The sequence below is a fragment of the Electrophorus electricus genome, chromosome 26 (genome assembly GCF_041902795.1).
Source record: "Electrophorus electricus isolate QZ-2024a chromosome 26, ASM4190279v1, whole genome shotgun sequence".
NCBI classification, from domain to species: Eukaryota; Metazoa; Chordata; class Actinopteri; order Gymnotiformes; family Gymnotidae; genus Electrophorus; species Electrophorus electricus.
This window is the reverse complement of record NC_137522.1, coordinates 3,498,486-3,512,106: the sequence shown is the minus strand read 5'-3', so window position 1 is coordinate 3,512,106 and position 13,621 is coordinate 3,498,486. Positions and strand designations below refer to the sequence as shown.

Sequence of the window (13,621 nt, the reverse complement as noted above, 5' to 3'; positions counted from 1 at the left end):
TTGACTTCTTTGATGACAGGAGTGGCTGGAATTTAACGGACAGTCTGATCAGGAGTCAGCACTGTGTGTAACTGTTAACTGCTAATACCAAAGTCAATTTTATCAGTGTTTATTCACCAATCTGTCCTCCTAAAACAGCCGTGCACTTATAAAATAGATCATCTTGCAAAGTTTTGTTTCTCGTATGTGTTTTATCAGCAGCATTGACAAATATGCGGCCCATTTTAAATTATTACGATCTGTCTGCTAAACACGGGTGGAGGTTAAACATCTAATACATGAGGAAATGCATACACGCAAGAAATATTTTATGAATTTGTTCGACGTGCTCCTCACTAGCCGTACACCCATTTAAAGAGTGTGGGGTGCACGCGGATCCCGCGAGCGCCCTTCACCTTCCGTGCGCGCAGACTCACCCAATCACGCGGAGGCTCGCGCCCATACTTTTCGCGCTCCCCAATCACGAGACGCATCCGCCTCGAGTATCGCCGCCATTTTGTCGCGGTGTAAGAAAACTCGAGCGGGCGACAAAGTTCCTGATTAGACCTGTAGTTCCTCTTTGTGCAATGGACGGGTAAGTTTATTGTTGATTTAATTTTTCTCCCGAATGAAAACTAGCGTATTGTTGTTTGTTTTGTGGTTTTTCACAGTTCTAATGATATTGACCGGATAAATGGTTTTGTTATCTTTTAAGTTAGCTTGCAAAACGCTCTTTCGGGTTGCGATGGAAACAAACTAGGATGGTGATAGTTGGCTAGCTTAGCGTAGCTAGCTTTCCGTGTAGTGTGAGGTCTTGGTGATCTCACTTTGAAATCGTTTAACTAAGCTCGATCATTAGTTTTTTCCCCCCTTACTTTCATCAGTTATAGAGTTAACGATTCTAGTCCCCGTTTGCACGTTTTGTTCGTGCTGTTCCTGGTTTTTACTTTTTGCCTAGTTATTTGCCAAAAAAACTTAACTTCTGCGGTCAGGTTTGCGTGCAAACCGAGCCTGGCTAGGTTACTTAGGTTAGCTAACCTTTTTACATAACTTTTATTGCTTCATGCTTCTGTGGCTACAACCGAGCTAACCTATTCTGCACACATTCGGTTATTTTGACCACTTGTTGCATTGCAGATAGCCAGCTAGTAATTTTCCGAAAGATTCAGGGTTTAAAATTGGCCAATCTTGCCAGCAAACAATTGTAACGCATTGTATAGAAGTAAGATGTTATCTAGTTAATAATTCGCAAACCTCGTTTGGTTTTTGTTGTGCCATTGACTTTTTGTTTCTTTCTCTGTACAGCCGCCTAGAGACTGAATTGTATCCTATGGGATCAAGTTACGCCGAATTAGAGTAAGTTCTCATATTTTTCATCTTGGAGTTGGCCTGTGCTTTATGAACGTATGAATCTAAGTTTAGACAGCCCTGCCATTTTTTTGTGTGTGCCATGTATAACTTATTTAACAGTGCCTGTTGTCAGCCCAGGCATACACTGAACTTTCTTGCTGGTTAGGTGGTTGGCTGGCTACTTTTTACAGTCACACAGCCACAAAAGGTTTAGTGTCCCAGTTTCTTTATCGAGAGCTTGCTAGGCCGTTGTTGGGACTGTTCTTTTCGCTTAGAAATGGTGCCCCGTTGTCGTAAGTTAAGTAGGTATTGGAATATAGGTAGCATAATGCATATAGTTTTCTTTAGGGGCAAATGTTTTTGAAATGCGCTTTGTCCCAAAACCTCCATATGTAAGCAAATTAGATTGTTTCTTTGTTAACTTATTTCGTTAAAGATGACGCACAAACCAGGTGCATACAAGGCTTTCTATATCCTTCACCTTTTGAAAGATTAAACCACTTGTGGTGATCTCTCTTTTCGGGTTGAATTATTTATGTTTGGCGAATCAGTCTGCAAAAGAAGCGCTCAGCTTGTTGCGTTTCCTGTAAGATCAGGAGAAACAGGATGTGGGGGTTAATCTTCAACCAGTGACTGGCCTGAAATGCCTCTCAGATTGGTAGCTTTGAGGGAGTTCTGTGGGAAAGAAGAGTGGTATGCCATTCCCATTATATCTGTAGTGGGAAAAGATTGTTTGGTTGAGGCAATTGCATATGCAGTTGACTGTGTTTGAAGATGGTATCAGTTGACTCAACAACTATGTATGTAACTGATATATATATATATAAAAGCATGCGTGCAGTTACTCACATGGGAATGTACTGTAGTAAGAGATCTAGATGAAGGACCTCTATCTGAACCTTCCTGTTTCTCTAGAAACTGTCTACAAGCCCCCGTGTGTGTGTGTGTGTGTGTGTGTGTGTGTGTGTGTGTGTGTGTTTATATGAATATATATTGTTTAATTTTAAGTATTTGCATCAATAGGTTTTAAAAGGGCCTTGTTTGTTCGTTCCCAGTTCTGAGATGTGGGGTTTTTTCTCACTTGAAATCTACTGCTATCTGTATTCTGCATCACCTAATTTTTTTTCTTTTTATATTCCTCACAGTGTTGTCCATGAAATTGCAGTTGGCACAAAGGTAGGCATTGTATTTATCCCTTTATTTTTATAGGCCACAGCTAAACAAAAATTGTAAGAGGGTTGGTTTTTATTTATTTATTTTTGGGGTTGGACAATGGCTCTGTTCCTGAAAACTCAACTCAGATTCTCGTTAAGCTGCATGTCTGTTGCTGAGGTGTAGCATATCACTGCTCGCCTCAAACCAACCTGACTTGTTTCACCATAAATATAAAGGCCATTGTGAAATCAGACTTGAATTCCCAGGCCACCGCCTTTTAGTGGTCGTCATGCATCACAGGAACTCGTATCGCACTGGTCTTTTGCTGCCGAGTAATTTTTAGTTTAAACATTGGATTGGACAGTAAGCATGGTTACAGATGAAGACCTCATTTTGTGTTTTTCAGCACAAAAAGTGCTTTTTTTGCTATTCTGCTTTGAAATGTATTTTCAATATTATAATATACCTGTGCATATAAATGCAAAAAGAAACTCCATTGCTTCTCGTCAGCCTGCAAAGGTTACTGTGACACGTATGGTCCTCCCTAGTCTTTAATGAAAGATAATCATCTGTGGTATGTGGGTAGTAAAGGGGGCCTGCAACATGCAGAACAAAGGGGTGATTCAAAGGCACCATTAACATGACTATCTTATGTGTTTTGGGCCAACGGAGTGGTGTAAAGTGGCCCAAAATTCTCAATGTTTGTTCTAGGATATTGTAAGCAGGCAAGAATGTAATGTTTGAAAAGTCCATGCACTTTCTCTCTCAACTTGCAGACTTTTTCTTGTGTTGTTGGAGAGAGGGAGAGAAAATATATGCTATCTTGTGAAATAGGTTCAGGGGGAGTGTTTTCACTGTGGGGGGTGTTTAGTTGCAGTTTTCTGATGTGCAACATTTTGTTGTCTGTATGGCCAGCAAGGATCATTTCAGGAGAGGGACTGTGAACAATTAAGAATTGTTGGGGGGGGTGGTTTTGTTTTTGTTTTGTTTTTTCTCCCTATATTTTAATAATAAATTCAATGATGGGTAAATATAATGTAACCAATAATTCTAAATGTGTACAAATTTCTGTTCTAGAAAACTGGGTGACTTAGTTTTGCATAAAAAGGACACGTGTAAAATGGATATGTTAATGCATATTGAGTATTCTTTTCTTCCTTTTAATTTCATGATTTGTGAATTCAAGTATCCTCTAAATTGATTCATTCAGTATGTGCTGAGAAGTTTTTTGTGGTCTTTACTGATCATTTTCACCTGTGTTCATAAGTCAGCCTAAGGGGATGGTCAGCATTATGCTGCTTGATTGTTTGCCTTGGCCCTGCAAATGAACCCATTTTAAAAGCATTCCTCAAAAATGGGCTTGGGTGTTGACATGATGACATGAATGGAGCCTATTCATCACATGCAAATATGTTTGCCTCTCCCCTCTGGACACACATGTTGCTCTTGTTTGTTCAGCAGTGCTGATTAGAGAGAATGTGGATGGGGGAAGTGCTAATGGATGAGACTGGCACTCGGTTGATACCATTGGCATATGTTCTTATTGTAATTGTAAGTCTGACATCTAGCATGTTGTGTACTGGGTGAACATCCTATTTTTCTTTGCATGTGTGTGGTGGTTTTTTGTTTTTTATTAAATGGCAAAAAAATTCATGGCTTGGGTGGAGAATACTTTAGGCTTGACTATTACGAGAGACGTACACCTGGCCCGCCGAAGACAATCAGCCTTGTGTGTTCAGGCCACAAAGTCCTGGGTTGGGTTTCAGTCACCTGCAGCCACAGGCATAAGGTTTCCATGGTGAGAGAATGACAATCAGGGCTGCCGTGGTAACGGCCCCATTCTTGCTATGCATTGCCACTGTCTCCAGCCTGCCTCTTTCTCCACACCTTGCTGATCCCTTTAACCTGGTTTCACTCCGATTCACAGTCCCCACCCAACAAGTGCAGCGAATTCTTCCGTTCTTTTGTTTCCTTCATCTGTTGAAATAACTGCTGCCAGGTTACATATGCATTTGGACTTGAGTATTTGACATAGCCGTCAGCTACTAAGTATGACTCAACAGGTTTGACATCTAAGACTCTGAGGTCTTCCTCTCCCGTTTTCTGAAGGTTGGCCTGAAGACTTGACGGTGGCTTTATGGCTAGAAATCGGTGTGGAGTGGTGAGGAAAGTTTGTTCAGCAACACTGTACCACAGTCTTTTCTCCTGTTTTACCTCATGGTCCATAGTGGTACCCTCCCCCCTCTGCAGTGCTGCATATGGTTCTAATTGAGCCTTGTAGCAGTGGAATTTTAAATGTGTGGTGGAGGGTCTGTGCATGTGGCCTGCTCAGTTGGGTGATTGATTCCTCTGGTCACATGGAATGGTCTCAATGTCTGCAAAGTATTTTGAGGTAATTTCTGACCCATATTCACTGTGGCTTCCAGATATCTAACAGCTTGTTAAACTTGCATCCTGGAGCATTTTCTAGGCATGTGTGTTTATTTGCATGTGTTTGGAATGCATCTGATCTGTCTACGTTGAATTGGGACTGTAAGTGGACCAAGCTTGTTTGTCCAGTTGTGCAGCAGGCACACAAATAAATGGCTTCGTAAAAATCCAAATATTAGCTGAATTGCGTTGTTTAGTTTGAGAAATATTTAGAATATTTTTCTCAGTCGAGTAAATCAAATTGGAGCCTAGTATGCAGGGTCCTGGTGGGGGAGTCAAACTAATGTTAGTCTACCCGCTCATTCCTACTGCCTGATGACCCAGAAACTTCCCCCACCCACTCCCTTTTAAAACTCCAGTTCCTTCCTTGTTCCTGTTCTGGGGAGCTGGGGGGAAGTTTAGGGCTGGTGGTTGATCTGTGAACCCACCCTGTGCACAGGAAGACTGGATGTAGTCACATTGCCCTCTTCCTTTCTGCCTTACAGACTGTGTAAAAAATAGCCCAGGGCTGTCCTTATTTGGACTGTTAGCTGTCTCTCGCAGGATTGTGAGTGTTTAGCAGCTTCCTGAAGCTGAATGTTTCACCAAGTCTGTTCTTGTTACAGAAATGCAGCGACTTGTTTACTTGAAACACTGAATGTTGTCTGTTCGGTGGTGTGGCAATTAGTCAACCATGGGAGGGATTTGAAGGTTGTCTGTCAATGAAGATTAATGTGAGATATATATTTTAATTAATGGATGTTTCCCTCCCCCACACAGAGAGGATCTGACGAGCTTTTCTCCTGTGTTTCCAACGGGCCATATATCATGAGTTCAGCGGGTATGTTTGGTTCGGTGAAACAACACCCTCTTGCTACACTCACCATGCATGTGTTTCTCCAGACTTGCCTAACCATGTGGTCTCATCACAGCTAATGGCAATGACAGCAAGAAGTTTAAAGGTGACATCAGAAGCCCCGGTATTCCGTCCCGTGTCATACATGTGCGCAAGCTTCCTGCTGACATCAATGAGGCGGAGGTCATCTCTCTAGGCCTTCCCTTTGGCAAAGTCACCAACCTGCTCATGCTGAAAGGAAAGAACCAGGTATTCTTACCATACTTCCCAAAGCTATCAGAATAATCTTTGCAAAAGGAGAGAATAGATATTGATAGCGGGGTTTCCTGACAAGCGCACACAATGGGAAAGAGTAACCATACGGGCTGAAAAATGTCCTTATGAAAAGGGTGACGTGATCTGAACAGTAGGAGACTGTAGAAGCTCTGTTTTTCTTGTAGCATGAAGCTATTTTAAATTCTGTCCAGCACTCCTAAATGCTGATAACTAACAAGACAGGCAAGTTCTGAAAGGAAGCGAAGACTAAACTCTGAATGGCACATGATCTAAGCTAGACTTTGTTTGCCTAGGCTTTCCTTGAGATGAACACAGAGGAGGCAGCCCAGACTATGGTCAGTTACTACTCCTCAGTCACACCAGTCATCAGGAACCACCCCATCTTTATGCAGTACTCCAACCACAAGGAGCTGAAAACGGACAACTCTCCAAACCAAGTGGTACGTGCTTGGGAAGAGCTTCTGGCTTGCTCCCTCATACTTTCCGATCTCATGCCCTTCAGTGCTCCAGGACTGTAGAACCTCTTTATATATTTATATTTTCCAGAATGTGTCTTTTGATCATGGCCCTAGTAAATACCATTTCTAAAGCCCCATTTCCTCTACTGTTTGTTAGCTGATCTGCAGCTGCAGTAGAGATTGACACTCCTCTAGCTTTAGTAGAATGTCTGAGCCTGTGGGCTTGTTTACGGCCGTACGTGTATCTTGGTTTTCTGTACTGTGCTGCCCAAAATTCCTGCCTTCACTTTCTAAACATTGCTTCTCTGTAGACCTCACAGGGCCACACACACATTCCACAGTGAAGGTATATTGGTCATGTCCACCACCTCTTTCTGTTATCAGTTACATCAATAACTCCATTCCAATAAGGGGAAGCCGTTGTTGCACGCTGTTGACTAGTGAATGTTTTGCTGCAAATGGGAGACATTACTGGTTTCCCCTGTTTTGTTTGTAAGCATTGTAATGAGTGCAAATAGTTAGGCAAACTTCGTGTGCCTTTTGAAACGGAATAGGAAGTAGGATATGTGGGCTTTCTTGTCGCTGCTGTGACGAGTGCTCCCTTCTCTGTTCCACTCTGCGATGGCAGAGGGCACAGGCAGCACTGCAGGCCGTCAATGCAGTCCAGACTGGCAGCATGGCCATTGCTGGCGTGGACCCCACTGGTGCCACAGGCCCGAGCCCTGTACTCAGGGTCATCGTGGAGAACCTGTTCTACCCAGTCACCCTGGATGTCCTGCACCAGGTAAGCTCCCCGCTACGTTTCCCGACCTTGGCCCTGAAGTCTCACGGGGAAGTGTTGCTTCTCCATGCTTGTACATAAGGATTTTACTCTAGACAAATCTGCCAGGCATGTATTTGAGTGTCTTGGAGGTGGGGGTTGTTTTCTTTTTAACCTAATTGTTTAATGGTCTTTTAATAGATCTTTTCCAAGTTTGGCACTGTGCTGAAAGTGATAACCTTTACCAAGAACAACCAGTTCCAAGCTCTTCTGCAGTTTGCTGATGGGATTACTGCTCAGCATGCTAAACTTGTGAGTAGCACCCCCTAGAGGTCACTTTGTAAATATTTAATAATGGTCTGTGAATTGGTTTTAAGACATCAAATAATTGACAATTCTTTCTGAAACTATCCACTGTTTTTATTATACTAGTTATTTGCAAAATTGACATTCCTTTGTTCTATCTAGGTCTATAGTCACAGAAAACCTGTTAGAATCATGGAAATCTTGTAACTGGCTTTTTCCCCTAGTTTTTATAAGTGTTTCAAGTCATTTAAGTTGACTTGTGGATAAATGTAGCTGGTTAGAAGTTGCACATGCCCTGCTATCAGGTCTAACTTTCACCTGCCAATGTCCAGGCCCTGGACGGCCAGAACATCTACAATGCCTGCTGTACCCTGCGCATCAGCTTCTCCAAGCTCACCAGCCTGAACGTCAAGTACAACAACGACAAGAGCCGAGACTACACACGCCCCGACCTACCCACGGGAGATGGGCAGCCCGCCCTGGAGCATCACGCCATGGCAGCTGCTGCCTTCGGTAAGATGACTTTGAAACGGGACCCGCAGCGCTCCCTGTTCTGTAGTCCCACACCGAGCGCTAGGCCCGATCTCCACTCATGAAGCTGTATGTTCTGGCCCGCATGTCTGTTGGTGTGCAGCTACTCCCGGGATCATTTCGGCCGCGCCGTACGCCAGCGCCCACGCCTTCCCCCCGGCCTTCGCCATTCAGCAGGCTGCAGGTTTGTTCATGCGCAGGTCCCACTGCTCTCTTCTATACATGTGGTGCTTGCCCGCTGGACACGTGCGTCATCGTAAGGCAAGTACAGGAGCAGGTAGGTTTCTCTGAGCATAACTTTCTCTGGACTTTCTCTGTTAGGCCTGACCATGCCTGGTGTTCCTGGAGCCCTGGCCTCTCTGGCCATTCCGGGGGCCGCAGCGGCGGCCGCTGCAGCCGCAGGCAGACTGGGCTTCCCCAGCCTCTCCGGAGGACACTGCGTCATGCTGGTCAGCAACTTGAACCCTGAGGTTAGAGACATGCTTTACGACATGCATCCTCAAAGGACCAGTTCAGGTTGAGCTTAACATTCCTATTTTAAGTGTTCTTCCGCATCAAAGCTTTCTTCGTAGTGAGTTGGTTCAAGTAAAGTTTTGTCCCTCTGTCAGGAATGTTTTGAAGTTTTGTTGTTGTTTGTATCACGGGGGTATGTATTTTAAATCTTCATTAATTGTTTTCACCAAGTTTAACCCCACGAAACATAATCAAGTTTTGGAAGTCTAAGATTTCAGTTTTCAAGTTTCCATTTTTAATACGTGTGTTTTATTCTAGATAGCATTTTGATTTATGATAACCTTGGCTTTTATAAAATTTCCTCCCAGATGTTTATCCTTTCTTTTTACTTAGCTTTAGTAATTCCTTTTCCTAACATTCTTAAGTTAATTTGAGTTTCATGTATATTTTCAACTGACCCCTTTCTAAAAGAATATTCTTGTCCATTTATACAAATTCATTGTGAACTATAATTCTGCCATGAAAGTTTAAGAGCAGCACATTTTGCGAAAGCACAAAGGAGTGACGTGTTGAGATGCAGTCGCATCACCAAGAGATGTTTTCTCAACCCCCTTCCTTCTTTGTTCTTTCCTTCATTTACACACGTGGCAAACCTGACACGATGAACTTGAAGATGGCATGACTATTATTTTAAAAAGGTTCCACCATTTAGGCTTGGTTGTGTTGAGGAATGATTTGCTTTGTTCTTTAATTACAAAGAAAACAGCGTCTTCTTCTGTTGGATAAGTTTCTTTTAAAGTTAACTTGACCACTATTGTATTTCTGTATGTATACTGACCTTGTTTTTTTTACTTCCTTTTTTTTCTCTCCCTCCCCCACTCCCCTTATCTCACCTTTTTTTTATTTTATTTTGAAACCATATCGTCCTATGCACGCACAATACACCCACTCCCACTTCTCTGTACATTTTTTTGCACCATCACATTTAACTACAACACACCACCACCACCACCACCACACTTATTCCACACACTCTCATGTCTACCCCTCCCCTCCTCTTTCTGCTCCCAATCCATTAACCATCTTCATGATCCAACCACCGTTTTTCGCCATTTCCCGTGGAACTGCCTCCTCGCTGTGGATATGTTGAACCTCCATTCTGCCTCCGATCTTTACCTGTCCCTTCTTCCCTCCGCTGCCTTCCTCTGCTGTCCTCTAAAGAGAGTTACGCCCCAATGCCTCTTTATTCTTTTCGGTATGTTATCCTTAGCATCTTTTTTATCACTTGTTTGTTCTGTTCTCTTTCAATTTCTTCCCTCACAAGGCAGTTTGTTCCTAAAACATGAGTGCTTCTGTGGTTTCTGCTGTTTGTGTGTTGAGAGAAGATAGAGGCCAAAAAGCTGCAGCACTCTCGCCAACGCTATGGAGAAGTTAGAATGTTGTGAACCTGATGTAATTTGGGCAGGAGGAGATGCTGTATCTTTTTGTGCTTTTAATGAAAGAATATTTACCAATTTCAGAATGCATGCTTTTGGAAATTTTGCTTCTGTTTTTGCATGTATTGAGGGAAGCTTTTAAACTTTGGATAATAGTCAAGACTCCTATGCAATTTATCCATTTTGTAGAACAGCCTTATTTTTCACTCCACCTTTTGCCTTAAAGCTAGCTTTTTTTACAGCTGAGTTTCATTTTCTCAAGTCTGTTTTATTTGCATATTAATGAGGAACTCGCAGAAGTCCATTTCTCTTCCACAGTCTGTAAAAGTGCCCTTGCGTACCCTTCCCCTGTCCTCTTTGCTAGAAGCATTTTCACCTCGCCAAGTATTCTAAACACTGTCCAACACTAGCATTACTGAAGGCCTTTCTCTTAGACCTGTACCTAGGTCATGGGAATCAAGTTCATGTCCAACTTTAATAGTCAGCATAGGTTAGCTAAGATTTCATGGTCTCATTCGATGGCACTTTTTGTACTCTTCTGAAGTTATATATGCACTCGTTTGATGGAGTGTCTTGATTGTGACCTGAAGTTTTTTTGTAGGGCTCAGATGTGTTTTAAAGGTGTTAGGGTTAGTTGTAAAGGTGCTTTTATATTATTAGTCTGACTTATTACTTCATGTTCTGTCTAGGTGTATATGGTGATGTTATAAGGGTGAAAATTATGTTCAACAAAAAGGAGAACGCCTTGGTTCAGATGGCTGATGCCACCCAGGCTCAGCTAGGTAACTAACTCCCATCATTTTAGTTAAAAGTGCAATATTACTTTTTTCATATATTTGATTATCATCTTGACATTTCTAGTGTTAAACGTATCACAAAAGTACTAAAAAGCATTTCTCATGATTTATGAACAACTGTTTTTATGTATTATACATGATTTTTTTTCATATTTTTAGCCATGAGTCATTTGAATGGACAGAAGCTGTATGGGCGGGCGCTGCGCATCACTTTATCCAAACACACGACTGTTCAGCTGCCTCGTGAGGGCCATGAAGATCAAGGCCTCACCAAGGACTACAGTAACTCTCCCCTTCACCGCTTCAAGAAGCCTGGCTCCAAAAACTACTCCAACATCTTCCCTCCCTCATCCACGCTACACCTCTCCAACATCCCGTGAGCAAAAACCCTCTCTCTCTCTCTCTCTCTCTCTCTCTCTCTGTTGCATCTAGTTAAGAAAAAATACAGGAGCTGTGTGCTCTTATGATTGATTGGGATGCTGTCTTTCACAGGCCTTCAGTTGTTGAAGACGATCTTAAGATGCTGTTTGCCAGCTCTGGTGCATTGGTCAAGAACTTTAAGTTTTTTCAGTAAGTTTCTGACAAATGTTATCATCCTTGGCAAGTTCATACTTTTACTCTCTTCTTGATATTTATGCTTCTTGTCAACTTTCAGGAAAGACCGTAAGATGGCCCTAATTCAGATGAGTTCAGTGGAAGAAGCAATCGAATCCCTTATCGAGTTCCATAACCATGATCTTGGCGAGAACCATCATCTTCGTGTGTCTTTCTCCAAATCCACCATTTGAGGATGGAGACAAAAAAGACTGAGGCTGGAATGACCAGTCACTTACAAACATTAAGTAGAGATTACTTCTCACTTTAAAGAGCCTTAACCACAATATACTTCCAGCATTCCTCTAGTGAATTTATGAAGTATATATAGTGGTTCATAATGACCATTTAAAGTTTTTTTGGTGTGAGGAATATCAACTATCCACTGATGCCCCTCTTAATTTCTTTTTCCCCTCCTTTCCCTGCATTTTGTTCGGTCAGTTTGCATCGGTGGACTCTTGCCTTCAACGGCATTTGAACCTTTTTAAAGTACTGCTCTGCTTTTCTAGTGCCTTACTTTCTAATCTTACAGCCATTTCTGAGACCATAAAAATTCTCATTGCCTGAAACCAATGTTGACAATGCTGTAGTTTACAATCCATTGGTGCACACTTGTGTAATTTTACTTTGAAGTTAAGGTTTTGTTTCGTACAGCTGTAGGGCATTGTGGAAAGTCATATATTTTCCTGCTAGAGCTACAGTATCCCAATCGGCCCCCTATCCTTACCACATTCCCTGTTTGTTTGCTCAAGTCTTACCACATATACTGTATCTAGATCTAGACATAGAATGTTTACATTCTTTTTTTTAATTTAATGCAATCATATCTGTGTACAAATCCATTTATGTGTATTTGAATTTTCATACTGTTGGCCATTGCATGTTGGCCCTGGTCAGTGGCTCCTGTGCTACTGTGCCTGATCTATTTCTGTACCTTACATAGACCTTAAGTATTGACTTCATATATGATGATTATATAATGTTTTATAACTATTCTATTGTAATTCCCAATATATTTTGTATTCTTGTACCTTTTTATGTGTACACTACAGCTTGAAACCAAAGGTTTTATTCAGCATAAGGAGATGTGTATTCTTCACACTTGTACTTTCAGAAATGTCCATTAGAATGTCTAAAGTGATTTCAGTTAAGAAAAGAAAAGGAAAAAAATGTATGTAGGGATTCTCCTACTTCTAGATTCATACCAGTCAGTATGTGTTTCTTTCTGCTCTGTGTAGTAGAGTGTTAGACAACTTGCTTAAGTTTGAGTTTTAGCCATATCTACTTAAAAAGAAAAAAAGAAATCACAAGTTTGCCTCAGCTAAGAAATATGAGGCTTAGCTGTCAGTAGATTCTCTCCACATGATGTTGGTTAAGCTGTCCTATGAGTGTCTGGGTAGAGACACATTGGTTCCTTTATTTGTTTAAGATGACCATTTTGGGGGGGGGGGAGTTTTTAATATTTTTCAGACTGCATGGAACAATGAATTGGCCTTTTTACATTTTAAACCAAGATTTTAGATTTTGACTCTTATTTGTTTTCTAAAATGCACAGTGGTTTTTAGACCATTATTTTCCAGTTTTGTGAAAATGGCAGGACCTTATTATGCAGCCCTTGCACAGCATTTAAACATCCTCAGTACACATCAGCCTTTATTTTAGTGCTTTGATTTCCCTCAGGGGAATAAATGAGGTGTAAATAATATTTTTGTACCACAATGATTAAAAAAGCAATAGTTTGTGTTTTATATATATCTGAAAGCAGATGTATATTTTGATTACAGCTATAGACCATGAGCATGCAAAGAAAAAAAAGAATTACACTTTTTGCAGAAACTCACGTTTCTTGTCATTCCTTAATATGGTGTACTTTTGATATTGTCTTCATTAAACATTCGTTTACTCTGATCACTCCAATTCTGTCTTTTTTTTTTTTTTTTTTTTAATTAGTTGCGTTTAAATAAGTACGATGACAGGCAAGCATATAATATTGCTGTAAGTGGTGCTCTACAGGGTCCAACTGTCTTTGCGGCCCATACTGATAAGTTCAGTTATGCCTTGTGCGTATGTATCTTTCCTATAATGAGAAATTTAGCAGTTCAGATTTGACACAACATGCTTATTGGTCCACCTGGCGCCTGAATCAAAATTAATTGTGCATGCATCCAACTCATGTCCTTTTGTACATGCTAGATAACTGGCCGCATTCGGACACGGGTAGTTTTAGGTGATGAAAAGACCAGCTTTAGGATTGGTATGTG

The 13,621-nt window shown here is 41.5% G+C and overlaps 1 protein-coding gene across 1 annotated transcript; it reads left to right on the top strand.

The window, feature by feature from the left end:
• The first annotated feature begins 482 nt into the window (after nt 1-482).
• On the top strand, nt 483-13,268 carry ptbp1b (polypyrimidine tract binding protein 1b). The gene is made up of 16 exons (XM_026996873.3): nt 483-574; nt 1,285-1,335; nt 2,475-2,505; nt 5,674-5,734; nt 5,826-5,998; nt 6,319-6,465; nt 7,112-7,267; nt 7,445-7,555; nt 7,882-8,062; nt 8,184-8,264; nt 8,402-8,550; nt 9,755-9,788; nt 10,659-10,751; nt 10,926-11,142; nt 11,259-11,336; nt 11,422-13,268. The coding sequence occupies exons 1-16, from the start codon at nt 567-569 to the stop codon at nt 11,552-11,554; spliced, it is 1,704 nt and encodes a 567-aa protein (XP_026852674.2). The 5' UTR covers nt 483-566; the 3' UTR covers nt 11,555-13,268.
• The last annotated feature ends 353 nt before the right edge of the window (nt 13,269-13,621 follow it).

What these genes read in the sequence shown, in the direction of transcription:
- ptbp1b (XM_026996873.3), top strand. An exon ending in CTGCTCAGCATGCTAAACTT is followed by an intron (nt 7,556 to 7,881) that starts GTGAGTAGCACC and finishes GCCAATGTCCAG; the next exon opens with GCCCTGGACGGCCAGAACAT. An exon ending in CTACACCTCTCCAACATCCC is followed by an intron (nt 11,143 to 11,258) that starts GTGAGCAAAAAC and finishes TGTCTTTCACAG; the next exon opens with GCCTTCAGTTGTTGAAGACG.